Source organism: Triturus cristatus, chromosome 7 (assembly GCF_964204655.1).
Source record: "Triturus cristatus chromosome 7, aTriCri1.1, whole genome shotgun sequence".
In the NCBI taxonomy this organism is placed as follows: Eukaryota; Metazoa; Chordata; class Amphibia; order Caudata; family Salamandridae; genus Triturus; species Triturus cristatus.
The window spans coordinates 1,882,614,782-1,882,642,701 of record NC_140590.1 but is presented as its reverse complement, the minus strand read 5'-3'; the positions used below and the strand labels follow the sequence as shown (position 1 = coordinate 1,882,642,701).

The 27,920-nt window shown below is 47.2% G+C and overlaps 1 protein-coding gene across 1 annotated transcript in view; it reads right to left on the bottom strand.

Moving 5' to 3' along the window:
- The window catches only part of LOC146813607 (NXPE family member 1-like), a 334,010-nt gene that overhangs the window by 220,155 nt on the left and 85,935 nt on the right, over positions 1 to 27,920 (bottom strand). The window contains exon 2 of the mRNA XM_085620358.1: positions 11,066 to 11,174. Within this exon, the coding sequence (XP_085476484.1) occupies positions 11,066 to 11,164 (99 nt within the window). The 5' untranslated portion in view covers positions 11,165 to 11,174. The remainder of the gene's footprint in view (positions 1 to 11,065; positions 11,175 to 27,920) is intronic.

Here is a 27,920-nt window from a genome sequence, read left to right as displayed (position 1 = left end):
ATTTTTACCCCTATACTATCCAACACTTACCCTACTGATGCACCCCCTGGAGTTAGAATAGTAATTTTTACCCCTATACTATCCAACACTTACCCTGCTGATGCACCCCCTGGAGTTAGAATAGTAATGTTTACCCCTATACTATCCAACACTTACCCTACTGATGCACCCCCTGGAGTTAGAAAAGTAATTTTTACCCCTATACTATCCAACACTTACCCTACTGATGCACCCCCTGGAGTTAGAATAGTAATTTTTACCCCTATACTATCCAACACTTACCCTACTGATGCACCCCCTGGAGTTAGAATAGTAATTTTTACCCCTATACTATCCAACACTTACCCTACTGATGCACCCCCTGGAGTTAGAATAGTAATTTTTACCCCTATACTATCCAACACTTACCCTACTGTTGCACCCCCTGGAGTTAGAATAGTAATTCTTACCCCTATACTATCCAACACTTACCCTACTGATGCACCCCCTGGAGTTAGAATAGTAATTTTTACCCCTATACTATCCAACACTTACCCTACTGTTGCACCCCCTGGAGTTAGAATAGTAATTTTTACCCCTATACTATCCAACACTTACCCTACTGTTGCACCCCCTGGAGTTAGAATAGTAATTTTTACCCCTATACTATCCAACACTTACCCTACTGTTGCACCCCCTGGAGTTAGAATAGTAATTTTTACCCCTATACTATCTAATACTTACCTTAAATGTAATTTAATATTATGCGTTGTAATGGTATGCGTTGTAAAGGTAGTATGCGTTGTAATGGTAATGCGTTGTAAAGGTATTTTTTAAAAATGCGTTGTAGTGTCATGCGTTGTAATGTCATGCGTTGTAATGGATTATGCGTTGTAAAAAATGCGTTGTAAGTGCATGCGTTGTAAAAGTGTGCGTTGTAACGTCATACATCTGCTGCTTGCATCTGATGAGGGGGACCTTCCCCATGAGGGGGTGGTATCCTGGTCACTGGGGTTGTCCAGGTGGAACTTGAGTTCACCGAGTAGTATGTCGTTGGTGGATGGGAGACCATGGGGTGCAATGAGGTCTACAATGGTATAGGAGAATAGGAGGCCATGGCCCGGTGGGCCTGCACATGAGGGTGCCGCAGAGGAAGTTCTTGGGCCTGGTCTGGATCTTGGAGTCGACGTAGTCCATGGTCACCTTTGGGTCATTAGAGTGCGTGGGCAGTCGGGGTGTGCTTCTGTAGGTAATAGCAATGCCTCCTTGCGGGTGATACTGCAGCTGTCAGTAATGGTGATGGCAATGTCCGGTCTGGAACAGAGGTTGGTCCTGGCTGGCGAGGTGGTGTCCAGGGTTGATGGCGAGGAGGCTGCTGGTGCAGTCCAGGGACAGACGGATGCAAATGGCATAGCCTATGGTTGCTTTTGGCACGAGAGACAACCATTACAATGTAGGCAGTACATCGTTAACAACACAACTCTGACAACGCAGGTGCTTTAACATTGCATTTAAATACAATGCATTGTGAGGTCAGTAATAGGGTAATATAACGTTTTGCGGGTGGGTATGGGTTTCGGATGTAAAAATGTTAAATTAGAGTGTGCTTTGGGGTTAAAAATGGGATGTATTTTGTGGTTAAATTTTTAAATTGGGGTGTATTTTGGGGGTTAAAAATGAAAAATGGATGCATTTTGGGGTAAATTATGAAAATAGGGTGTATTTTGGGGTTAAAAATGAAAAATGGGGTGTGCATTAGTCTCAAATGGGATTTTTGGGTGTGTTGTGGGGGCTCAAAAACGGATTCCAGGCTTCACGGTTGGGTTTGTGGTGCAAAGGATAGTTTTGGGTTGCACTCACTGAAGTGGGAACAGTGTTCCTAAAGTCTCTGCTATACAACACCTACTCTTCTGTTGCACTGTGCGTAGTATTAGAATGCATTGGAATGGAATGCGATGTTATGGCATGCGTTGCAACTGCGCATGTGCCTTTGGCACAGAGTGGTACGCCTGCTGTGCATGGGCGCACAGCGGCCACCATTGAGAAGTGCGGGGGGTGGACAGCTGTGAGGTGGTAAACGCCGGAAAGAACACTGGATGGTACATGGAGGCGGGGATGTGTGGGTGAGCGGGTGTTGCTAAAAATGTATTGAGGGAAGTTTTACCTCGAAGCTGTGTCCCATGTCTTCGTAGCTCCTGCTCTTCTGCGTCTGCTTCCAGGAAAAGGAAGTAGGCAGCCAGGCTCCCCCCCTTAATCAATCATAGTTCTACGATGCAGTGGTGTGAGTGGTAATTGGCAATGGGACAAGTCATGCAGCCATGGGCCGGAGGGGTGGCCATGTTCTCCATGCAGGCTAAAATGAAGCCTACATTGCGAGCAGGGAAGTACGCATGACTGCTTTGGGCATCATGAGTGGGCCGACCAAACAGTCATTGCGCACTTGAGTGCCAATTCGCCCATGCCCTACTCCGTGTTTGGAGCAGTCTTAAACCTAAGGATTCATAGCATGATCATATCAGTTAGTTATCCCTTGTTTTTCCCTTTTCATTCTGTATTTTTGTCTACTCTGAGCCCGCACCTCCCGGTTCCCCCCGCTGCTACCCCTGCGACCCGCACTCCTGTCCTCGCCCATTCCCGCATCCCAGATGATCGTTCCTCCTCCCTCCCCTGCTTAATAGCAGCCACTGAGCAGTTCACAGCAGACGTGCGCTGCTGGTGTGCCGAAGGCGCGCCTAAGACAAGCCTGTCTGCATCCTTCCGTGTCCCGACCGCGACCAGCGCCAGGAACCCTGGATCTCGATCCAGCCACTGCTACAGCTCAGCCACCCTCCACGCACTCAACCACGGAAAACTCAGAGACTGACAACAGGCCTCGCCAAACACGAACTACGGCCAGTTCACCAGCCTCATCTGCCGCCAGACCTTAACCATCACCCCGGCCTCCAACACAGTCAACGCCAGCGTCGCAGTCAGTGAACTTCACACTTGGAGCTCCAACTGCGCATACAAGCTCGCCCTGCTACACAAGCCCGACAAACAGCACCCCAGGAAAGCCGCCTAGTTCACCACCGATCTCCAAGAAGCAATGCGTACCTGCAGATGCCTGGAGAAGAATTGGAGAAACACCAAGACACCTGAAATCTACACCACCTACAAGAACGCCATGATGGACTACCACAACCAAATTCTCAACAACTCCACCAACTCCAGGCAACTCTTCAAGGTCATTCATGAATTTTCCAACCCACACAGAGAAGCCACAGACATCACCCCATCCCAAAAGCTCTCCGATAAGCGTGGAACCTACTTTCACCTCAAGATCAAAAATACTCCACAACAACTTTGCTGTCCATGCACCAGACGCCACAGCCGGCCCCCCGCCCCACCAAAACACCAGCCAGCCCACCATCTCCACCTGGACGCTGGTCACAGCCGAATACACCGCCTCGACCTTGAGAGGCAGCCACTCAGGGGACCCCACCGACCCCTGCTCTCCTCACATCTACCACAGCATCGAGATCGCCCTACTCGTTGCCACAAATGACATGCGCACCCTCCTGGACCAAAGTCACTCCACAGCCCTCATCATACTCGACCTTTCAGCGGCCTACGATGCTGTCTCCCACTGCACACTATTTGCCAGACTACACAATGTTGGCATACAAGGAACAACCCTCAACTGGATCTGATCATTCCTCCCCGGAAGAGGCCAAAGGATCAGACTGCCAACCTTCTTCTCCGATACCACGTAAATCACCTGCAGAGTCCCAGACGGTTCACCTCTGAGCCTGACCCTCTTCTACATATACATGGCACGCTCGGTGCCATCATCTGACAACACGGCCTCAACATCGTATCCTACGCTGATGACACCCAGCTCATCCTCTCACTCACCAAAGACCCCACCACTGCCAGACTCGACTTCCAGGAAGGAAAGCAGTACGTCGCAGTTTGGATGACCAACAGTTGCCTGAAGCTCAATGCCGAGAAGACAGAAGTCCCTGTCATTGGAACCAACCCTTCAGCATGGGACAACACCTGTTGGCCTTCGCCCTCGGAAGCCCACCTACCCCCTCAGACCACGCCAGAAACCTCAGCATCATACTCGACCCATCCCTCACTATGAACAGACAGGTTTACGCCATAACCTCCAGCTGCTTCAACACCCTCCGCAAGACCTTCAAATGGATACCTGGAGAGTCAAGGAAGACAGTCACCCATGCACTCATCACCAGCAGACTGGACTATGGAAACGCACTCTACGCCGCCATTTACATGTCCCTACTCTGCAAACTACCGACATTACAGTACACCGCCATAAGACTCGTCCTCTGCATCCCCTGGCACTGATACATCAGCCAACACCTATGTAGACTCCACTGTCTCCCCGTGGTGAAATGAGTCACCTTCAAAATCATCACTCACGCCTACAAATGCCTACACAACAACTTAACCAAATACCTCAATGACAGAATCAACTTCCATGTACACAAATGAGACATCTGATCTTCCAACCTCGCACATCCACAGAGCCAGAGCAGGCGGAAGATCCTCCTTCTCCCACATTGCATCAAATACCTGGAGCGAGCTACCAGCAGACATCAGAGGTGCCTCCTCCCTGAACACCTTCAGGAAGAACCTCAAGACCTGGTTCTTCGGCTAACAGATCTGCGCCCCGCCTCAGTCCGCGAAACCCTCACGGGAGAGTAGCATGCTAACAATTCACCTGAGTGATTGATTGATTGAGTTATCATCTTGTGATGATTGTTCCTTTTCTGCCCTGCTTGAGGTGGTGAGGCAACGCTCTTCCAACATAGCTGTGGAGCTGCCACTGGGGGTGCGTCATCTAGGTGTCATTGGCATGAGCGAGTCTTCCCCGGCTCTACTGCGCTACGTGTCTCACCTTGTCCTTACCTGGACATTGACCCTGTGGCGCAATCCACTGCACTCGCTCCAAATCTGTGACTCAGCCAGCAGGAGCCTGATCCAGATGTGCTTTCACTGGGCTGGGTACAGCAGTCACCGCGCAGTCTGCTGGTGGACCACCCGATGCAGTTGATGCAGCAGGGCTCCCTTAGGTGTGTAGTTGCAGCGCTCAGACCACACAAGTTCGGCGTAGTACAGGGGCCTTACCCTCCAGAGTGTCCGGCCAGTCCAACATCATCCATCCTGTGATGTAGGGAGACGGCACCCACCATTGGTAATCCCCTCCATGCACCCCGGTGTAGTGGTGGATTATAGTATGCGAAGCAGACCTCACTACGTTGGTGCGCAGGATACCTTTTCCATTGACTGCACCAAGGTGCACAAGGCGGGCTTCTCACACAGGTCAGCAACGTGTCTCCATGCGACCTGCCAGACGTCACCACCAGGTACAGGCGATCGTCGCACATCAATGTTTTCTGCCACGGCTCATCGACTCCACAGCTATTCCACATCCCACTCCAGGCCACAGACGCAGGTCCAGCGAGGGATCCAGAAATCAGACGTGGGTCCAGCGAGGGATCCAGGAACCAGATGCAGATCGAGCGAGGGATACAGGAACCAGACACACGTTCAGCGAGGGATCCAGGAACAAGACGCTGGTCCAGGGAGGGATCCAGGATCAAGACACAGGTCCAGCAAGGGATCCAGGAACCAGACGCAGGTCCAGCGAGAGATCCAGGAACCAGATGCAGGTCCAGCGAGGCATCCAGGCTCTCATCCTGGTAAACCGTGATGTTGGGTGGCTTGAGGGGGTTGTTGATGTGTGCTTGGCCCTGGCTGCTTAAATCTGCATTTAAACTTTTTTTTGTACATCTTTTATGTTGGAGGTGGACTGATAGGCTAAGTTCACACTTGCTGCTTAGTGTGCCTTTTTCTATCACTAAGGGCTTTTCGCTGGATTCCACCCGCTATCGTCGGTTTCATTAACACCATTGTGCTAATGTTAGCGGCAGTTTTCCCTGAAGCTATCGCCTGTTAGTAACACGTTGGTAACACGTCGCTAACAGGGCGATAACTTGCAGGGATCGACGGCGATAAAAAAACTATCACTAACCTAGGTTAGCGATAGTTATCGCCATTTCTTGCTAATATGTCCCCATATGTTTACATTCGCGTATCGCGTTTATGCGGCATGGCGTTGATTTTCACGCTGACATTTGGCGCGTTATCTGGTGACTATTGCATGCTACCGCCTTGTTGTGAATTCCACATTGACACGGGGTTATTTTCCCGCGATGGGCTGCGATTTTTAAAGTTGCGTTACGCTACTCTTGCGGTAGTTATCACACGTTCTTGTGAATATGCCCCTAAATGTTTATGTGTATTTCTGTTCTTGTTGTGTTCCGTCTGTCTCATTCCTTTACAGGTTTGAAGCAGCACAAGGAGGCAACAATTACCCTCTTTCATCGCACCTTAGCACGTGTGACACTTAAACAAGCTAAGTACAACATACTTGATCTTCATGTAAAGACTATAACACAGGTGCTGAAGAAAGCCAGCATACGCGGAAACACGTAGACCTTACCTTTTAAATATAGGATATTAAGACACATTACCTTGATACATACCTGACTCCTGCACCATTTTTTAACACGAATGGTGTTTTTTTATTTTTATTCCTTTAGTACAATTTGCTAGACACCCAGTGTTCAGAAATGGAGATGGTTTGGGATGGACTAATGTTTAGGAAATGTGTGCATAATACCAAAAATCGCTTTGAAACTAATTTAAAAATCTGGATTGTGAAATCTTTTGGTGTCATTGACATAGGAGCTACAATTGGTTCTAGACGCTGTTATAATGGCTTTCCTGAAGCTCTTATTCAAAGGTGCACGTTACTGCCCAGAGCACGTTCAAGGGGTCCCTCTTGTATGCAGAGATCAGTTTAACTGAGAATTTAAGGAGGAAGCAGACAGGGAAATGGATGGGGATTGTCTCCTAAGCATAGTACAGCATCACCTGAAACATCTCAAGTTGAACCAGCAGATAAATAAACTGCAGAAATATGTGTTACTTTCTGTTTCAGGATGCCAGATACATAAAATAACAAGCATTGGCATAGCCAATAGGTCTCGCTTTTGGGACCTTATTAGTGTTTAGCCACGCAACAGTTGATGTTCTTGCACCAAGGATATTGTGCTGCATAACTAAATACTTAGAAGGCCCCAAAAGCGAGACCTATTGGCTATGCCAATGCTTGTTGTAAATAAAGCTGGTGAATAATCCCCATTTTTGTAAATACTGCTTTCCTGGACTCAGGCTCAAGCTGAGGAATGATTCATCAATCGTGCCACGTGCGATGTGATGTGTTGTGACCTTATAGCCAGCTGTACTGTACTTAATTTGTAAAAGCATGTAAGTCAGGAAGGCCAGCACTTGATTTAGGAGAGCTGCGGTCACTGCCACTGCTGGGCCACCTACTCCCACCACTGAGGCCGGCTGCCACAGCAGTCTCAGCTGCCAGCACCGGCCCCAGCTGGAAGCAACGGGGGCTGATGAACTTTTACAGCGCCGGCTTCCATTAAAACACCACGAACACGCGGTGTCTGGAGGTCTGCCCTTTCCAGGGGATTATCCGGAGTCTCCCCACAGTAGAATTTTGTAAAAAGGAAAAAAATATCACTGAATTGTAAATTTTGCACACACATTTCATGTACAGGCGCTACAAATGCAGAGGTTCTAGGGAGGGGCCCAAGGAAGTATTGTGAAGATTCTGTGGTGTGCCGTGCAAATATTGGGGCTTTTACTCCCCCAGAAGACTTGAAAATTCTTCTAAAAAATGTCTAAACAGCAATCTGCATAAGAAGCACCTGTAAAATACGACTATGCGATGTCACTTGGCTTTTAATGAGTTACAATGAGCATTTAGCCTCCCCCGTCGCTCCATGCGTCCATCCTGCTCACTCCAAGTAAACCCAGAGAATGACCTTTAATGGGCAGAATGGTAAAGTGTAGGGTGGTGCGAACCTCACTTTTGCATGTCATAGAGAGCAGAACTAGACATGTCCTGTGTGTCCATACAGCAATGCTACTGTGTAATTACATGGAGTTTACATGCTAGGAGAGCACACAGTCCACGCCGATCCCATGTGTTCAGGTGCCAGACAGCAATCGGGATATTACAAGAGAGATAATGAAATATCTTCACAGAAATCATGAAACGAGTGGTACCAAGCAGTCGAAATGAACAATTGTCTTCAGAAACTCTGCATGAAATATCCCATAGTTATCAACTTTAAACATAAATGTTAAATGTAATTATGAAATGCACTGAATGTGTCTAAGACATCAGCTTGCTGGTTTCTGAAAATGCAAACATTTAATTTTGAAATACCAAAATTGCAGTTTTAGTGCATAAGTCCATCTCTACATTTACTCCCTAAAATGCCAGATTTTCATTTCTAGTCAGTACATGTGGGCCCTCAAAGAACAATTTACTAGATCTCACAGCTACAACAGCAACACAGAGCCGCTCCAGCTGTTCACGCCCATTCGCCACAATTATCAAGAACCCGGGTGTCCCTCTAATAGGAGGAAGGATTTCAGCCCCACTGCATCAGGGAGAGCCAGAAATATGTCAGTAATGGCCACCAAACATGAAGGGCTAGCAGCAATGTGAAACTGCCCCATTGCTAAATGGAAGCCAGTTACCACCATCCTGCGTCTCAACCTGTTCATCCCATGGGGATGGCCAATGCTGCCACACTCCCTCCACATCACCCCCTGGAGGTAGACTCTCTCGGAAGCCACAACTCACTCCGCGCAAGCCCTGCTCGCGTTGCTCCCCTGTCCCCAGTTCAAGGCCCTGCTCCTGCGAGGGGTCATCCCTACCTTAGTCCTTGTGACTTTTGAAGCGCTCCTCTTCAATCCTTCAGGACAGACTGAAGATTATTGTCATTCTGCGGATTGTGGCTCCAGGATGTCCTGCTCTTGAGATATCCTGTCAGATGCAGTTTCCATCTCAGAGTCCTTGTAAAATATTCACCAAACATAGTAGAAACCCCATCAAATTCCCAGTTACATTTAACGAAGGGCCCCTGTTCCTTACCCTGCCAACTATTGTTGTGAATTGTCTTTCATGCACCATTTCTCCCACTGGAACAGCATTCAATGCAAAGTACCAAACTCACACATATGTGTATGTAGAGCATGAGCCTGTGGGGTTGTGTGTAGGCTGAGATCCAGCAATGAGTGATTGGGGAGTTGGGGTGTGGGGGCGGGGTAGCTGGGTTCTGAGAGAGGAAGTGGACATTTACTGCGTCATAATGTAGTGTTCTTTAAAGAGGTGCAACTTATCTTTTCACAGAAGAAGCTCAACTCTGTCCAGTGAGAGTTTCTGTTGGCCAACAGTTTACTAGTGTAACCTATCTCCTTCTAGCTGAAGGCTTGGGGAAATCCTCACACGCACACAGAGAAACCACTGCATCACATCACAAAGAACAAAAGAGAGCCCTGAAGTATGCACCAAAGGGTGTGATTCCCACGTGAAACACAATAACCAAAATGTCTGGGCCTCACACAGGAAGAATGACCGGAAGAGACTCTAACTTCTTCAGCTCACAGGAAATGGGTCTAACATGTCCACCTCACAGGAGAAGACAACCAGGGGCAAAGATGAGTGAGAACTGACTCTGAGCTTTTCAAATTGCTGGAGAAGCCATCCACATGTGAAGTATGAGCAGATGGTGATTGCCATCAGCACCTCACAGGGGAAATCAGCTCCCGGAGAAGCATAAAACTGAGGGAAAGGTAATAACAACATTTAATAGGAGAAGCCAACCACAGGCAGAGCAAGAATAGGAAGCAACTACGACATGTGCACCACACAGTTGAAATCAAACATAGGACACGCATGAATAGTAGAAAACCTGGACATCAGCACCCACAGGAAGAAGCGAGACATTTGCAAAGAATGTGTCAGAAAAGAAGTGGCGAATCTGCGAATTACAGGAAAAAACATAAATAGGATAGGCATGAGTGGAGAGCATTGTGACTTTTGCAACTCCCAGGGGAAGCACCTCATTGGAGAAGCATGGGCGGGAATTGTGTCTGAAACCATCACCTCAACTCAGAACTTAGCCACTAGAGAACCATCATGGTGGATGGATCTGCCATCAGCAACTCATTGGAGAAGCATAGGTGGGAATTGTGTCTGAAACCATCACCTCACCTCAGAAGCCAACCACAAGAGAACCATCATGGTGGATGCATCTGCAATCAGGACCACATTGGAGAAGCATGGGTGGGAATTGTGTCTGAAACCATCACCTCAACTCAGAACTTAGCCACTAAAGAACCATCATGGTGGATGGATCTGCCATCAGGACCTCATTGGAGAAGCATAGGTGGGAATTGTGTCTGAAACCATCACCTCACCTCAGAAGCCAACCACAAGAGAACCATCATGGTGGATGCATCTGCCATCAGGACCTCATTGGAGAAGCATGGGTGGGAATTGTGTCTGAAACCATCACCTCAACTCAGAAGCCAACCACAAGAGAACCGTCATGGCGGATGCATCTGCCATCAGCAACTCATCAGAGAAGGATGGGCGGGAATTCTGTCTGATTTCATCACCTCACCTCAGAACTTAGCTACTAGATAACCATCTTGGCGGATGCATCTGCCATCAGCACCTCATTGGAGAAGCATGGGTGGGAATTGTGTCTGAAACCACCACCTCATCTCAGAAGCCAACCAAAAGAGAACCATCGTGGTAGATGGATCTGGCATCAGCACCTCTCAAGAGAAGTGGGACACCAGAGAGCATGACCAGGCGATGGCATATGTCAGCATACCCGACTCCTGAGTCACCCGTACCAGCCAAACGGTTACATGCACAGACTGACTCTGAGTGCATTCTTGTTGTAAAGTGATTTGGATGCACATATGATCCTTCCCTCAAAATCAATTCTTTACATTTGATAGAAGCTAGCACTTCTGGGGCCAATAGTTCCTCTCAGCCTCCCCTTCATGTATCTAGTCTTCCTCCCTCATTATGCACGTGGCACATCCACAAGCCATGCCGAGCCCTGGTTTGCAGCAAGTCAAAAGCAAATTCCTCAGTCTGAAATCTGTCCTATGACCATGTGTGTCTTACCTGTAGCAGCCGACGATGAATGGAAAACGAGAGAATTAATACTACAGAAACTGCCAAGAACACGCCCTTCTTTAAGTTCCCTGTCATTGGTGCGAACATCTTGGTGCCCCTGTGGAGGAAAACAAAGAAGAACGAATTATTACATAAAATGAATTAAGATCTCCTCTGATTTTTCAACATTAAGCCAATAACGATACCAGTGAAATGTTGTGAGCAGCACTATCAGAGGTACAGCTAATAAGGGGACCCAATAGTCACCTGGGACCTTGGGCAAGTTTATACATAGAAACACTGGTATCACGGACAATAATATCCCTATCAATTCAAACGTACCAAACGGTTACTCTAATCAGATTATTTTAGACCTGACAGCCTTTAGGTGGTCTTCCCTAAACTTTTTGCCTACTTACCTCCTCTTTTGGCTTCATTCTTTTTGTTGGCCTTAGGACTCTGAGCACTTTACCACTGCTGACCAGTGCTAAAGTACATGTGCTCTCCCCTAAACCTAGTTTCATTGACTTATCCACAATTGGTATATTTAATGTATCTGTAAGTCCCTCATAGTGTGCACTCACAGTGCCCAAGGCCTGTTAATTAAATGCTACTAGGGGGCCTGCACCACTGATTGTGCTGTGGGAATTTGGCCGAGATCGCTTTTAGCATGAGCTGAAGCCATTTTGTTTTTGGCAGCCATTTTGACTGACCATGTGCTCGCCATGTGCTCCTTCCTTCTTCGCTGTTGCCTACCCTTGTGCTTTACTGGAAAAACTATCTATACTTTGCTCCTGCAGCACTGAGCATGCTCAGAAAAGTCGGTAGCTGCTCATGCACCTGTCTTAGTCTGTAAATGTCAGGCTGTTTTAACTGATGTCAACAACTCATTGCTCCTCCTACTTTGTTGACTGAGCAAATACTACTTTTGTTATAATATTATATTTATTACAATATTTGTGACATGCCTGTTACTGGCAGGCTTTGTAGGATGTGTTGCTTTCGTGACGGTACCAAAATGGATTTAGAACAAAGTCAGCCGGCTCCCCTAAGGGGACACCAACTAGAGATACATTAAAAACGATATTTCTTCCATAATGTATAGCGCACTATGGAATAAATACACCAAAATGGATCCTTATCTGCGATGGCCAATAAATGGGTCATTTGATCTTAGAAAAAATCAGTATGCGGAACAATGTGGGTTTAAGTGCAAAAGTAGACAAGATATGTTTGACTGTGTACGAATGTGGGAGAAAGAAGCGGGTGAACGAGTGAGAAGAGAGCAAGCTTTAGCAGAAAAAGAACAGCGCAAAAATATCTATGCGAAAGCGCTGGAGATGAAAAATAAAGAAATGAAGGAAATAAAAGAGAAAGAGGATAGGGAACGTCGTCTACCGGTAAATGGCCAATATCCTGTCCGGCGCCCCCTTTATCCTCTACTTAATAAACCACAGGACGATTCAATTCTATTAGATCGCTCTCCGCCTCCTTATACTTTCCCTCTGCCCCCAAGATTGATTCTGATGATGACATCTCTCTCTCAAATCAGGAAAAGTCAGGGTTGGACCCTAAACGACAGACTCGCTCTTTTATGACCGCTGACCGTGCGGCCACTTTTAGATCTACTGTGCGAAAAGCACCTCGTGGTGACACTTCTGCTCCAGATCTTATAGCTCATGTTCAGCAATGGCCGGAGTCAGAGCAGTTATATTTTACAGAGTCGTTTACTGGAGAAGTAATTGAAAGGTTCAGGAAGCATTCCACAGAATAAGAGCCTGTTGATATAAAAAATGATCATAAACGGTTGAGTGACGGTATTTTTCTCCCTTCCTAGGTGGCAGACTTAATTAGACCCGTGGTTAAACTGCAAGCTGATGGATTCCGTTTGTGGGAGGAGAAAAAAGCAGCTGTTACAGCTAAACAAACAGTTCAGATCCCCGTGCCGCAGAATGACGATCCAGGGACAGATAAGGATATTGTGGTTCATGGGAAACCAATGCGTGAAGCTGCACCTTTGTATGTATCTCCTAGGGGTGCAGGCACGAATGACAATAAAGATTCCACTGTTGCGAAGGGATATTTTATTTATAATCGGGTCTATGCTCCTTGGAATAGAGCGGATGTCATGGCTCTTAAAGCTGCTTTGCCTGATCCATGGAAAAATCCGGCTGCCTTTTATGAAGAAGTTGAAGGAGCCATTAGTTCTTGTACTTTGACTTTGTCTGATATTGATATGTTTTTGTGCTTATTTTCCCCCTTGATACGTGGAGATCTATTCGTAAAGTAGATGATCATGCAGCTTTTGTAGTTATTTGGAAGGGACGAGAGAGGATAGATGCAGAAAGGGAACCCGCCCAGAAACCACACCAAGAGATATTAGACCCTCCCAAAGGCTATAATAACTAAATTGAAAATCCTTATACCTCCTAAAAAGATAGATTGGACTATGCTAGCGTCTTGTAAGGAGAAACCAGATGAGTCAGTTTATGATTTCTTTACCCTTTTTGAGGAGATATTCCATGACTTTAGTGGCCAGTCATTGACAGATGACACGGGCAAGCATCTGTTCGTTGACAAATTTGTCGCGAACATGTTGCCCAGAATAGCTAGTCGCCTAAAGGCCAGCGAGAGTTCATGGACTACGTCTTCCCCAGTTTCCCTTTTGACTATGGCTCAGTATTATGAATGTCAGGAATTGGAAGATAAAGGCAAGGAGGATAAGAAAGCTAAGGACTTCAAAACAAAGATGATGTTAGCTCAAGTTTATGGTCCATCTTATAGAGGGAGTGGTAGAGGTGGGCGTGCAATGTATCGACCTAGTGCACCCTCTTTCTCTCATGCTACTTTGTCTTCCGATCAGTGTGCTTATTGTAAGGAGATAGAACTTTGGCGCTCTGAGTGCCAACTTTTTCGAGGTCAGCAGTATCAGCGTGGTAGAGGACAAATGAGAAGCCGCCGAGGGAACTCAGGAAATAGGGGAGGCATGGATAATCATAGTAGGTTTGAGGCAGTAGAACATGCTCACAATTCTTCTAATACGTTTGACAGGCGCAATCAATATCAAATGCCTGATTATTCGACTGATGATTTGAGGGATTCTAATTATGCATAGGAATGCCTAGGATGGGGTAAGGAACCAGTTGAAGTCTAAGTAGATCAGAAGGGTCCCTATGTAGATGCAAATGTCTTGGCTTCTACTGATCATTTTTTAGTTGATACAGGAGCCACTCGTAGTGCCCTGTCTAAACAATTGGTTCCAAGGGCTCCCCTGTCTGGCTTAACATTCACATCGATAGGATTCGATGGGACACCTTCCCTTAGCCCACTGTCACAACCACTTTCATTTCATGTTGATAAATTCTCCGCTGCAGGTCCATTTTTGCTTTCCCCTAACACGACGCACAATATTGTGGGTCTCGATATGCTCAAACATTTTCGTGCTACGATACGCTGTTCCCCAGAAGGTGTGCATGTTATTCCGAATTATAACTATCCCATGGGTGAGAGGTTTTGTCTTATTAAAGAAGATATTGCTTTGTCATCCCCACCTAGTACTCTGTGGGCTACGTCAGATACTGATGTGGGTCAAATGGTTATCCCACCAGTTCATATTCAGGTGAAGGAAGGTGCTTCATTGCCACGACTTCCTCAATACAAAATTTCTTGAGAAGGCGAAAAGGCACTAACAAGCATTGTTCAAGATCTGATTGAAGTGGGGGCTGTGGAAGAAGTCCCTTACACTATTTGCAATAGCCCTATTCTTCCTATCTTGAAGAAAGACACTGATACTAAAATATACAGGTTTATCATTGATTTGCGAGGGGTTATTAAGGTCGTAGTACCCCAATACCTGGTAGTCTCTGACATCACGACACTCCTTACCATGGTTCCTCCGACTGCGACTACATTTACTGTGATTGATTTGAAGAATGCTTTCTTCTCAATCCCTATTCATCCTGACAGCCGATATTTGTTCGGCTTTACTTTGAATAATCGATCCTTCAGATTTTGTAGAGCTCCACAGGGGTATACAGAGAGTCCTAGTATTTACAAGCAAGCATTGAAAAGACAGCTTGATTCTTTCCCTGTGCCAACGGGGTGGCTCTCATACAATATGTTGATGACATCTTGTTGGTAGCTGACACCTCTGAACAGTGTGAAGAAGGAACACTGTCATTGCTTTCATTTCTTGCATTATACCATCACAAGGTTTCTCGGAAGAAATTGAAATATTGGAGACAGCAGGTCACCTCCTGTCTAAGGAGGGACGTGCACTCACACCAGATCGCATCCAAGCTATTTTAGACACACCTGTGCCCCATACTCATAAGGAGGTTCGTGCGTTGATTGGCCTTACTACTTTCTGTAGGCAGTGGATTCCTAGATTTTCACATATTGTTAAACCCTTGTTGGCCCTTTTGACTAAAGACACTCCAATGCCCCTTCCATGGACTACTGAATGCCAGAATGCTTTCCAACAGTTGTGTCAAGCTCTATGTTCTGCACCAGTATTAGGCACTCCAGACTACACTAAGGCCTTCACACTCTATGTACACAAGAGGGATGGTTGTGCGCTCTCAGTTTTAGTACAGACACATGGTGATAAGCAGTGTCCTTGTGCATAGTTTTCAGCTGTCTTCGATCCAGTCGCTCGGGCGTTGCCTGGGTGTTTTCGCTCTGCGGCAGCTGTGTCCATACGTCAGAGTGAGGGGATAGTTTTGTCACATAGATTGCTTGTGTTAGTACCCCATGCAGTTGATGCCCTTTTGAACCAAACCAAAACGCAGCATTTAACTAGTGCTCAATACATTACGATCCAGCACACCACACAAACATTGTATGTAATACAGTATTGTAAATTCGAACAATATCAGTCCAATCAGCAGGTCTTATTTCGAAATTCTTTATTCAATTTTCTTTCTTTAAAATCTGCGTAGCCAACGCCTTTCGTCCTTACGGACTTCTTCAGGGCTACAAATAAGTATAAACATTCATGTAAGCAGTAAACAATATATTCTGTGCACAAACAGTATCATATATACAATTCTATTTACATACTAAAAAATTGTGATACATATTTATGTACAAAATATACAAAATATAAAAAGTAAAGTTTACTTTTTATATTTTGTATATTTTGTACATTAGACCTGCTGATTGGACTGATATTGTTCGAATTTACAATACTGTATTACATACAATGTTTGTGTGGTGTGCTGGATCATAATGTATTGTTCATGACTCTTTTGGAGATTTAGAGGTATTGAATCTCAGATCCCTAGCACCCCAAGAAGTAAATACAGACTTGTTTACCCCACTAAATAATAGGTGCAGACAGAATTGCCTAATACCTCGTTGCTGTGTGATTATTTATTTAAATTAGGCAGACTGCACTATTAAAGGGTCTTTTGGACTATCTAATTATGAACTTTCAGGACAACAGAGAGGAAATGCTTGGTGAGCTATTCAAAAACAACAACAAATTTCCACCAACAGAGAGTACGAAGAGCAGTACCCAAAGGAGTGAGGCTTAAAAGATAAATTTTTTCGCCTAGAAAAACTAAAGAAACAAGAACTTGGTAAATGGTGGGACGGGGCAACTCTAAAAAAATATTTGGAAAACAAGAAAATACCCAGGGGGTTAAGGATTCTAATATTTCCAAATTATGAAGACTTGGAAAGTGATTTGTTAAGCGAATGGGAGGAGGGTCTATATGACTTATCTTTCAAGATGATGGGAATCCTAATTACTAATGGAGAAAGAAAGGTTAAGAAAATTAGAGAGGAAATTGTGATATTGGAAAAATAAATATTGGATCTAAATCTGAAAGAGCCAACTGCAAAAAATTATGAGATCTTAAAAAAGGAGTTAACTTGCTATCAGATTTATTTGAAAGATAAAAAACAAAAGAAGATTATTAGAGCTGAAAATGATTACGAACGAGGAAGAATCTTCACCTTCTCTAGAACGTATGATGACATAATTCCAAAACGGACAGCTGAAATAAGTAATAAAGAGAAAACAGCAAGTGTCTCGTCTAGCAATACTTCTTTTTCATCGTTAGAAAATGATCCGGATGAGGATACCAGTAACCTTGAAACAGCACCCTCAACCTCTCTTTTTTACGAGAAGTTCAGCGATACAGGTTGGGAAACAAAAAGAAAAATGCAAACCTAGAACAAGACGGGGAGGAAAAAGGAATAGGAACAGGGGTTCAAACAAGACAGCAAAGCAGAATAACCCAGGGCAGGAAATAGATGGTATCTGGACAAAAAATAACTGTGATGATGGTGGAGCCAGTCTAAAGAGCCTAGTATTGTTAATCTATCTACTAGAAGTTTAAATGAAAAAGAACTGCATGTCCTACAGAAAGGTTTGAATTTTTGTACAACCACTGATTGTAACTTTGTTGATGTTCACACAGATGTTTATAAGTTTGTACGAAAGTTGCAATTAAAGAAATATTTTGCAGAACATCCAAGTATCCCTACTAATGTCTTGAAAAATGTAGACTCTGAAACATCTTTAACTATCGAGGAATTACATGGTATACATCTGTTAGCCACTTTGGATGAGGATGATCTAGATGTAAACATAATACAAATGGCTGGCATGCTAAACATAAGTGAAGACACAACTATAGATAGTGGCTTGAGAAATAAATCCGGGATCATTGGGGGTTCATGATGCCCATATTGATGAATTTTTAGAAAAGGTTGTTTTTAGAAAACAACTACACCAACTTGAGGACAAACATGGTAAAAACTCGCACTGTATACATCACCGTAATCTATCCAAGGAAGAGGAAGCTCTTCTAAAAACCCTTAAGGGAGATCCCCAACTTGTAATATGCGAGGCGGACAAAGGGGGGGAAAATAGGGGTTATGGACCTCAAGGACTATTTGGGTGAAATAGAAAGACAACTCGATGACGAAAGATGTTATGAACAAATGAGAACACACCCAATCGCTGAAATAGAACGAACTATCAATGCAAGGTTGCGAGATTGGCATGAAACTGGGTTAATATCTGACTATGAATATCGTTACTTACAGGTCCATAAATCTAGATATCCCTGCATATACATACTCCCCAAAATACATAAAGGGGGAGTTTTCCCTCCAGGCAGGCCGATAATTTCGGAAAAAGGTGGACCAACAGAACGATTATCAGAATATGTAGATGGCTTCTTACAGCCTTTTGTGAAAAATTTGCCCTTCTATCTTAAAGATAGTAGAGATGTACTGTGCAAATTAGAGGTCTTTGATTGGGATAGTAATGACCTTATGTTTGTTACTATGGATGTTGAAAGCCTATATACATGCATCCACATGGAACGAGGTTTGGAGGCTTTAAAATACTTTCTATAGAAGAGAAATGCACAACATCTAGACCATTCAATGATCCTTTTGGAAATGTCATGCATGATTCTAACAATGAATGTCTTCTTACACAATGGAACCTGGTTTCTACAAAACCAGGGCACGGCGATGGGATCCAGGTTTGCTACATCCTATGCAAACCTTTTTATGGGTTTGTATAAGGCGGAGCATGCCTGGAGACCGGGCTCAAGAAAATGGATCAATATTGTCATTTTCTATGGTAGATACATAGATGACATTTTATTTATATGGAATGGGTGTGTAAAAGAACTGTTGGACTACCAGGATTATCTTAATACGAATAGATTCAATGTTAAATTGACCATGAATCACTCATACCAAAAGATGGAGTTCTTAGATCTCAGATTGTATGTCTATGACAATAAAATACAAAGTGAAATTTTCAAGAAACCAACTGCATGCAATAGCGTGCGTCATGCTGAAAGCGCGCATCCTAGTGCAACCATAGACGCAATACCCTATGGCGAAATGGTTCGCATAAGGAGAAACTGCAGTGAAGAAAGGTCCTTCAATGTTAACTTGGAAACCACAAAAAACAATTTTCTTAGTAGAGGATATTCAAAAAAATGCCTTGCAAAAGCTGAAAATAAAATCAGAAAGTTAGGTACGAAAAACACTTTGACACAGAGGCAAAAAAATGAAAATCAAATAAGAAAAGAGGGTGTAACTTTTGTGACCCAATATAATGCCTACAGTAATCATGTGTATAACATATTACGAAAAAATTGGCATCTACTGATCAAAGCACAGCTTCCCACAGGCACAATTTCCATCAAGCCTAGAATAGTATATAAAAGAGGCAAGACCATTAAAAACATTCTCTGCCCAAGCTATGTTAAAGAACAGAAAGAACAGAGTGGTTCATGGCTATCAACAAAGCCTTTTGTTTTTTTTACGTGTGGCTCATGTAATGTTTGCCCATTTGGATTGAATAAAAAATCCAAATTTTGATACAACACTGCAAGGAGTATAAGATCAATTATTTTATAAATTGTAATACTACACACACTGTTTACGTGATTGGATGCCATTATAGCAAGATTTACATTGGTAGCAGCATTGGTTGTTTGAAAACAAGAATACAAGAGCACGTAAGGGCAATAAAAAACAGAGATGACAGGTATGCGATTGCCACACACATTTCAGAATCACATCCAGATAAGCCTGGAATCTGGTTCCATGCCATTGACCATGTGAAGGCTCCAGAAAGAGGTGGAGATAGAGAAAAGATATTAAGGCAGGTTGAGGCAAGCTGGATTTGCCGTCTTAGAACTATCAATATGGGCCTAAATATTAATTATGAATTCTTTCATTTTTTTTAGCATTGATGCATCTATATGGAATATTGGAATATATTGCACACAGTAGGTTAGAGGACCATGATTAGGTTGCGATACTTCTTTGAAAAACCCTAATATAATGTAGCTCCCGCTCCTGTTTTAAAGGAGAGATCATGTTCTCTGCATCCTCTATTAATTTGTTGCAATTTTTGTATTGTTCACTCGTATGGCCACTAGGACACCAAGTTTAGATATATGTATTTCAGGATTGACATTTTAAATAGTAGAGCGATCGATAATAGAGAATATTCACATTCTGGTCGCTCCTTTGATAAACAACATCCATGATCATCTTGCCCCAAAACTTGATATCAATATTTAGGTTGAACTTATTACTGGCACGTTTGCGCTTTTAAATACAAAAAAATATTTTTATTTTAAGTTGCCCGTTCTCTGCAAAGACTTCTATACTATTGTGTATCATAGAATGCTGTTACAAGATGGTGTTCGCCTCTGGATATTATCTATCCATTATGAGTTTGTTATTTTACACCATTACAAAATAGCGCCCGAATAAGCTTCTCGCAGGGGACAAATTCATCTCTTCGCCGAAAAACGGCGCTCCTTCTTTGAACATGTTCGTATCCGATACGAGCTCTCTTTAACTTTCATTTTCATTGGTATCATACACGGTGCCAAAAGATTTAAGATGTCGTTGAAAAAATAATTTTAGTTTAAAAACGAGTACATCGTAATATGGACTATAAACTGACTATTTTTAGTATACCATTGAGGCAACCCCAAATATTTATCTAAAACTATACGTTGACGGCTTTGAGCAATTTAAACAACTTTATACTCCCCAGTGGATTTTTGACTATATGTAAATGGATAGGGTTCTTCACCGCTTTAAGATGGCGCCCCAAAAAAATATAAACGGAAGTACCCCATGAACGAGCACATTGTATTCTAAACTACAAATTGACTATTTTTAGTATAACTTTTATAACTTCTATTGCATTTTCAGTGCTTGTTTGTCATGTGATTGGTGGGTGAATCCGCAATCTTTGTCTCGCAAGCACGCGATGCCTTACATCATACGCATGCATGACAAAACAGTGGCATTTTCCCAATTCACGGTGGGAGGCAGAGACAGCACAAGCAGCAAAGCAAAGCAGAACGAGGTGAAGGGCGGCGGGTTCCACTCCCTCCTCACACGCAGCTCACCCGCCTGACTACTTTTGATCGGTCTGCAGGTAGGTGGCTTGGGTGCAGCCTGCAATCGGCCCCTGTGAACCCCATTTGTACAGAGTTTATACTTGTTTAGACTGCGGCGTGAAGCCCCGTGACTGACAGCCAGACAACTAGCGTCTTCCACTACGTGGTAGAGATTCTCCTACTTTCTTACCAGGTTGATTGTGACTTTCGTTTTGGTTTAAAACTGCCAATGAAAAAGTACACAGTGACTCAAAGCCGTACAACCCTTGCGTGTCCTGGTTTCCCTGAGTTCAAACCTCTCTACCTGGGCCGCCTGCCCGCGCTGTTTTACCTGCACTCCTGCCTGCAGGATGTTAACTTTCGAGAGGGATGCTTCTGGCAGAGACTCCTTGATAAAAAAAAAAATCTCCTGAACATTCAAAACATTTATCTGAAGACACGAAACGCCAGAAGAACGCTCATCTTATGAGTGCACACAAAACAAAATCCTTTTTATGTATAGGCTAAACAGTCAGATTAATCGTTTCCTAAATGCAACGTACGTAACCCGTAGACGTTTCAGTTTCTCATCCTTGGACGAACTATTGGTTATAGGTTGGCAAATTTAGGCATGTTATTTTGCTACTTTACACGTGTAGCGCTTTTTTGTATGATGCCCCAAAGTCGCTAAAAATTCCTAAATCAGCAGTGCTGGAGGTGTTAGGGGAGGGGAGGGGCGTCCGTTGGTGCAGCAGGTGCAGTGCACCGGGACCCAGAGTGGAACACTGAACCGTGATCATTGCTGTATTTTATCATTCAAACAGTAGATAGGGAGGGCGTCTGCGCAGTAGGGCCCATACCACACTGGCCACAGTGGCTACTGTACTGGTGTGTAGTGTCGCGATATCACCCCTGACGTGACACGCGATGGCGTGCACGTCAGGGCACGTCACTTTAGCCCCCAATAAATACTACGTCACGCAGGCACGTAGGCAGAAGCGCCACGGCTGCGGAGACGGAGATCACACCACACCAGTGTCCCGTGTAATTATTGCAGCACACGTGTTGGGCCTATCCAGTGGGGGTCATCAGCATAGGCCCCCACCGACAGCACAAACTGGCGACGAGGGTGGGATTGCCCCCGCTCCAGCTCTGCGCGTCCGGTTGGTGAGGCGGCCATCAGCGCTCCTCGCTCGCGGTGCTCGTGCCCCGCCGGAGCGCGCTGCTGTCCCTGCATCCCAGGTCTGCCTGGGACGTGCGCGGAAGCGCCGGAGCGCTCCGTGTTGACTGGTGGTTCGCGCTGGGGCCGTCTCTGGCATCGGCGCCCCAGCGCGCTTCGGTAACCTCACATGCCCTGCCCCCCCCCTGGCCTGGAGAGCACGCAGCGCCTGTCGTGCCCTGCCTCCTGTCTACTGTGGTGACAGATAGCGCCGCCTGGGCCTGCAGCTGCCTGGAAGGTAGGACCAAGTGCCCTGAGCCTGCATGAGCCCTTAATCACGATCCCTGCTGTCCTGGAGCCCCCCCCTGGGGAATTTGACACTGCCTAAGGGTGAAGGTCCCGCCGCCCACGTGGAGGCCCTCATTGTCCTGGGGTGGAGAAGGTCTCGCCCAGCGCTAGAGCGCACGTGCCCGAAGGTCTCGCCCAGCGCTAGCACACACGTGAGAAGGAGGTTCTGTCCAGCGCAAGCCGCGCACGTGCAACATGGCGACAATTCCGCCAATAGAGCCATTCTCTGTCGAGGGGTCCCCATCGACGGTTGCGGCCCGATGGAGAGACTGGGAGGACAGAGTGCGCATATTCTTCGAAGCCACGAAGGTCCACAGGGATCAGAAGCGCGCAATGATAATTCACCTAGGTGGGAAAGAGATCCACAATATAGTGAAGACGCTCGCGGAAGCCACCCCCAAGACGCACACGACGCTAATAGCGGCGCTCAACGAATACTTTGAGCCAATGGCAAACCGCGACTATGAATGCTTCATATTTCGCCAGGCGCGCCAATTGCCGGAGGAGTCCCTTGATAAATTCTACGCTCGTCTAAAGAACTTGGCGGCTACCTGTGGGTTTCGGGACGAGACGGAGGAGATAAGAGGCCAGATAATACAAGGGTGTGCGTCCGTCAAGCTGAGGGAGAGGATCTTGGAGGAATCCGGTAAGCCCCTAGCTGATATCCTGACGATGGGCCGGACGAAGGAACTGTCCAAAGCACGCGCCGCGCACATGGAGGCGGCCCTGCAAGTGCCAGTAAAGACCGAGCCGATCAACGCCGTAGCAGTCAAGCCCAAACAGAGGTGGCCCCGACGAAGGCCAGGCCCGGCTGCTCAAGAACCACCAAAGTCCTGTGGGTACTGCGGTGGCTCGCCCCACACCCCATCTGAGTGCCCAGCGCGAGGGACCAAGTGCAGAGGGTGTGGACGCTTCAACCACTTCGAGAAAGTGTGCAGATCGAAGAGCTTCCGAAAGCCCCGCCAAGCCGTCAACGCAGTCGAGGAAGGAGGTCCGGGGGCCAGCAACATGGACGACGATGAAGAGGAGGAAAAAGTCATACACCGAGTACACATGATAGGCACGGCGGCCCGCCGGACTAGGAGACTGCCGCAATGCAGCATCCGAGTAGGGTCACAGGAAGTCACGACGGTGGTAGACACAGGAGCCAGCATCAACATCATGGCTGCCGCAATGCACAGATCCATGCGCCCCCAGCCCACGCTCCAGCCGTCGACAATCACGGTGTTCGCCTATGGACAGGAAGAACCGTTAAAGGTGCGAGGAAAATTCAGAACGGTGATATCCCATGGGACGAGGTCCATCACGTCGAATGTCTACGTCACCGAAGACGGACAAGGCATGCTCCTGGGCTGTCGGGCGGCAGAAGATCTGGGAGTGGTGACGTTCGCGTTCGGAGTACACCAAGAATCAGTACACCACACCCTGGAGGAGTTCGAGGAAATCTTTCAAGGGATAGGCAAGTTCCGGGGAAAAGAAGTCCACCTGCATATCGATCCCACTGTCCAGCCGATAGCCCTCCGGCACCGCCGCATAGCGTTCCACCTCAGGCCACTGGTGGAAGCGGAATTGAAGAAGCTAGAGGCAGCGGGGATCATTGAGAAGGTATCCGGACCGACCCCGTGGGTGTCGCCAATTGTCGTGGCGAAGAAACCCAAGCAGCCAGGCGCTGTCAGAATATGCGTGGACATGAGGCTCCCCAACGCTGCCATCAAAAGGGAGCGACACATCACCCCGACTATCGATGACATTGTTGGGGAAATGGCCGGCGCCAAGTGGTTCTCAAAGCTGGACCTACGATCGGGGTATCACCAGTTAGTTCTGGACGAAGCATCCCGGAACACAACCACGTTCTCCACCCATGTAGGTCTGAGGCGGTACACGAGGCTGAGCTTCGGGGTGTCGAGCGCTGCGGAGGTATTCCAGAACGTAATACAGGAACTGATCGCAGGAATCCCCGGAGCGATCAACGTCAGCGATGACATCATGGTCCATGCCACGACCGTAGCGGAACACAACGAGAGACTGGTGCAGGTGCTACGACGCATACGAGACGCAGGCCTCACGCTACATCGGGAGAAGTGCGAATTCCTGTGCCGGAAGATCCAGTTTTTCGGCTATACCTTCTCGGCCGATGGTGTCAACCCGGATCCGGACAAGGTCAAGGACATCAAGGAGGCAGCCGCCCCTGCCAATGTCACGGAGGTGAGGAGTTTTCTAGGAATGGTGAACTACTGTGGCAGGTTCATCAAGGATCTGGCGAACCTCACGGCGCCACTGAGAGAACTCACCAAGGAATCAACCCCCTGGACATGGAACAGTGACCAGAGCCGAGCATTCGAGGAAGTCAAACAGGCACTCTCAGAAGCCACGACGCTGGCCTTCTTCGACCCGGCCAAGCTGACACAGATCGCTGTCGATGCCGGTCCAGTCGGGCTGGGCGCGGTCCTGCTGCAAAGGAAGACAAGTGCCGAGGAATGGGCCCCGGTGGCTTTCGCCAGCCGGTCCCTCACTGAGACGGAGCAGAGATACTCCCAAATAGAAAAAGAGGCGATCGCCATTCATTGGGGGTGTCGTCACTTCCACCTGTATGTCTACGGCAAACCCTTTGTTGTGACCACAGATCACAAGCCACTGGTATCCCTGTTTGCAGGCACCTCCACTAAGCCGCCGCCAAGAATCGAAAAGTGGATGTTGCAACTACAGGACTATAACTGCAAGATTGAGTATCAGCCGGGTGCGCAGAACCCGGCGGACTACCTATCTCGCCACCCTCGTACAGCCACTCCAAAAGAAATGAAGGAGGCGGCAGAAACAGAAGAGTATGTCCGGTGCATCACGGCGCGGTCATGTCCCCGGCCAGTGTCCATGGCTAGCCTGTCTCAAGCCACCAGTGAAGACGAGTGCCTACAAAGAGCAAGAGTGGCGGTCCGAGACAACAGCTGGGCCCGCGCCAGAGAGGAGTGGAAGAGCTTGACGCCTCAGGCGAAGCAGATAATGGAGAGCCTGTACCATGTGAGAACAGAACTGACGGAAGACGATACAGGGTGTTTGCTGAGAGGCCACCGGCTGGTCATACCGACGTCCCTCACCCAGAGAGTGGTGGATCTGGCTCACGTCGGTCACCAAGGCATGGTCAAGACTAAGTCAAGGCTCCGAACCAAAGTGTGGTTCCCTCTCATGGACGAAATTGTGGAGGCCACCGTTCGAGAATGCCAAGCGTGCCAGTTAACCGGAGATGTGCCCCGGCCAGCCCCCGTGGTGATGGAGCCTCGCCCGAGGAGGCCCTGGTCCAAGATCAGCGTCGATTTTGGCAGCTTGCCAGACGGACGGCACACCTTGGTGGCCATAGATGATCACTCCAAGTACCCGGAAGTGGAAATATTGATGGTCCTGAGTGCTCAGGAAGTAATCCCGAAGCTCGAGAAAATCATGGCAACACACGGTATCGTCAAGGAGATCAGAACTGATAATGGGTCACCTTTTCAGAGTCAAGACTTCGCGGCGTATCTACAGACTCTCGGGGTTCATCACCGGCGAATCACCCCCCGATGCCCTCAAGCGAACGGAGAAGCTGAGCGCTTCATGAGGACACTCAATAAAGTGATACGGATTGCCCATGAAAAGAGCCAGTCTGTGGAACTTGCCATTTTCACATTTCTCCGCAGCTATCGCCAAACGCCCCACTCAATTACGGGAGTAGCACCGGCGCACCTGCTGATGGGGCGGGTTGTCACCGACTCAATACCGCATCACCCAGAATGGAAGCCCGAAACTCCCAATGACAGTGCCATTGATGCGCATCGACGTGAAGCGTTTGCTCACGCCGATGCCCGCCGGCGGGCAGTGTCCTCACCACTAGCCCCAGGTGACAATGTACTGATCCGCAATCGGATGCCAGGGGGCAAGTTTCGTCTGAACTTTGAACCTCAGCCCTGGACTGTGGAGAAAGTCAGAGGCACGTGCGTGACAGCCCGGAAAGGGGCCGAAAAGATAACAAGGAATGTTTCATACTTCAAGAAAGTCCCAGTGCCCTCCGGAGTGGAGGAACGACGCCAGGACAGGGCTATGATGGACATGCCGCGAGATGAGAGACTCGTAGAGCTCGAGGGCCAGGCGAGTGGAGGAGCGGAGTCCACAGGTCATGGACTTGACACCAGGCAGCACCAGCCAGAGAACTTGCCACCCGAAGCAGCCGGCGTGCCTGAGACCGGAGAGAGCGGTGCAGATGGTGACTCCGGGAGCGGAGGTCAGGATGTTGTGGTGGACCGTGGTGGAGTGCGATATGACCTGCGGCCGCACCCCGCGCCCTCCAGGCGGCTACGTGACTACGTCAAGTAAGACTGTTTAAGTTTTTGTTTGTTACAAATTTCAGACTGCAGATGCCGAAGGCAGAGGTGCGGGACACTATGAGACCTGTTGTCCATACCTTAGGGTGCCGTCACGAATCTGGGGTCATGCTATATTGTTGTTTTGTGTGTTGGGGAGGAATGTAGTGTCGCGATATCACCCCTGACGTGACACGCGATGGCGTGCACGTCAGGGCACGTCACTTTAGCCCCCAATAAATACTACGTCACGCAGGCACGTAGGCAGAAGCGCCACGGCTGCGGAGACGGAGATCACACCACACCAGTGCCCCGTGTAATTATTGCAGCACACGTGTTGGGCCTATCCAGTGGGGGTCATCAGCATAGGCCCCCACCGACACCACACTGGTGTCTAAAAGTATAAAGCGGCAAGTACGAGAAAGGGATGGAAAGGCAAGTGGGAGTAAAGTGCCTTGGGGTCAGTGTTCTCCCCTCTCGCCCATACACACAAAGACAGAGTAGGAGGAGCAGGCGCTTTGTCTTGTGCTTTGGTTCCGGCAGTTCTGATGAACTTGAAGCTCACTTACCAGCCATGGCAGAGCATGCCCAGCTGCAGAGCTGGAACCACAGCGCCAGCAGCATGAGGAAGGGGAGGCGAAGCAGGCACCGAACAGCAGCAGCAGTGCCAGCCGGGCTGTACTCGGTCGGAGCGTGCTGTCCGAGGCCTCTGTATGGGTTTCGGATCCCTTCCGTCCTGCCTCAGTAGCAGTGAGTTCAAGTTCACAACTGCTGGGAGGATGCAGTGAGAACACGTACCAGGAAGTGTTCAAAGCTATTCAAAGAATGGTACCTTCACCTCAGCTCCCAGCTCAGCTCGTCCCTGCTCGGCTCAGTCAGGACGACTTTCATTGATACTTGTGAACTGTGGCACCAGCAAAAGAAACAAACTCCAAATGTAATGACTTTTAGATGACTACTTTTTTTGCCAAGGGGATGGGTTATTACAAATATTGTGGTTGGCATAATAGACTATGTTCTGCCGCTCAGTGACAGGCCCTGCTTCAGACGCTTGCTCTCACAGGTATGCCAGCTTCATGCCGCACATGAGGTGTGCAAAGGTGACGGTCCCTATCAGAACTAGAGAAGGGTAAGCCCGTGACCCG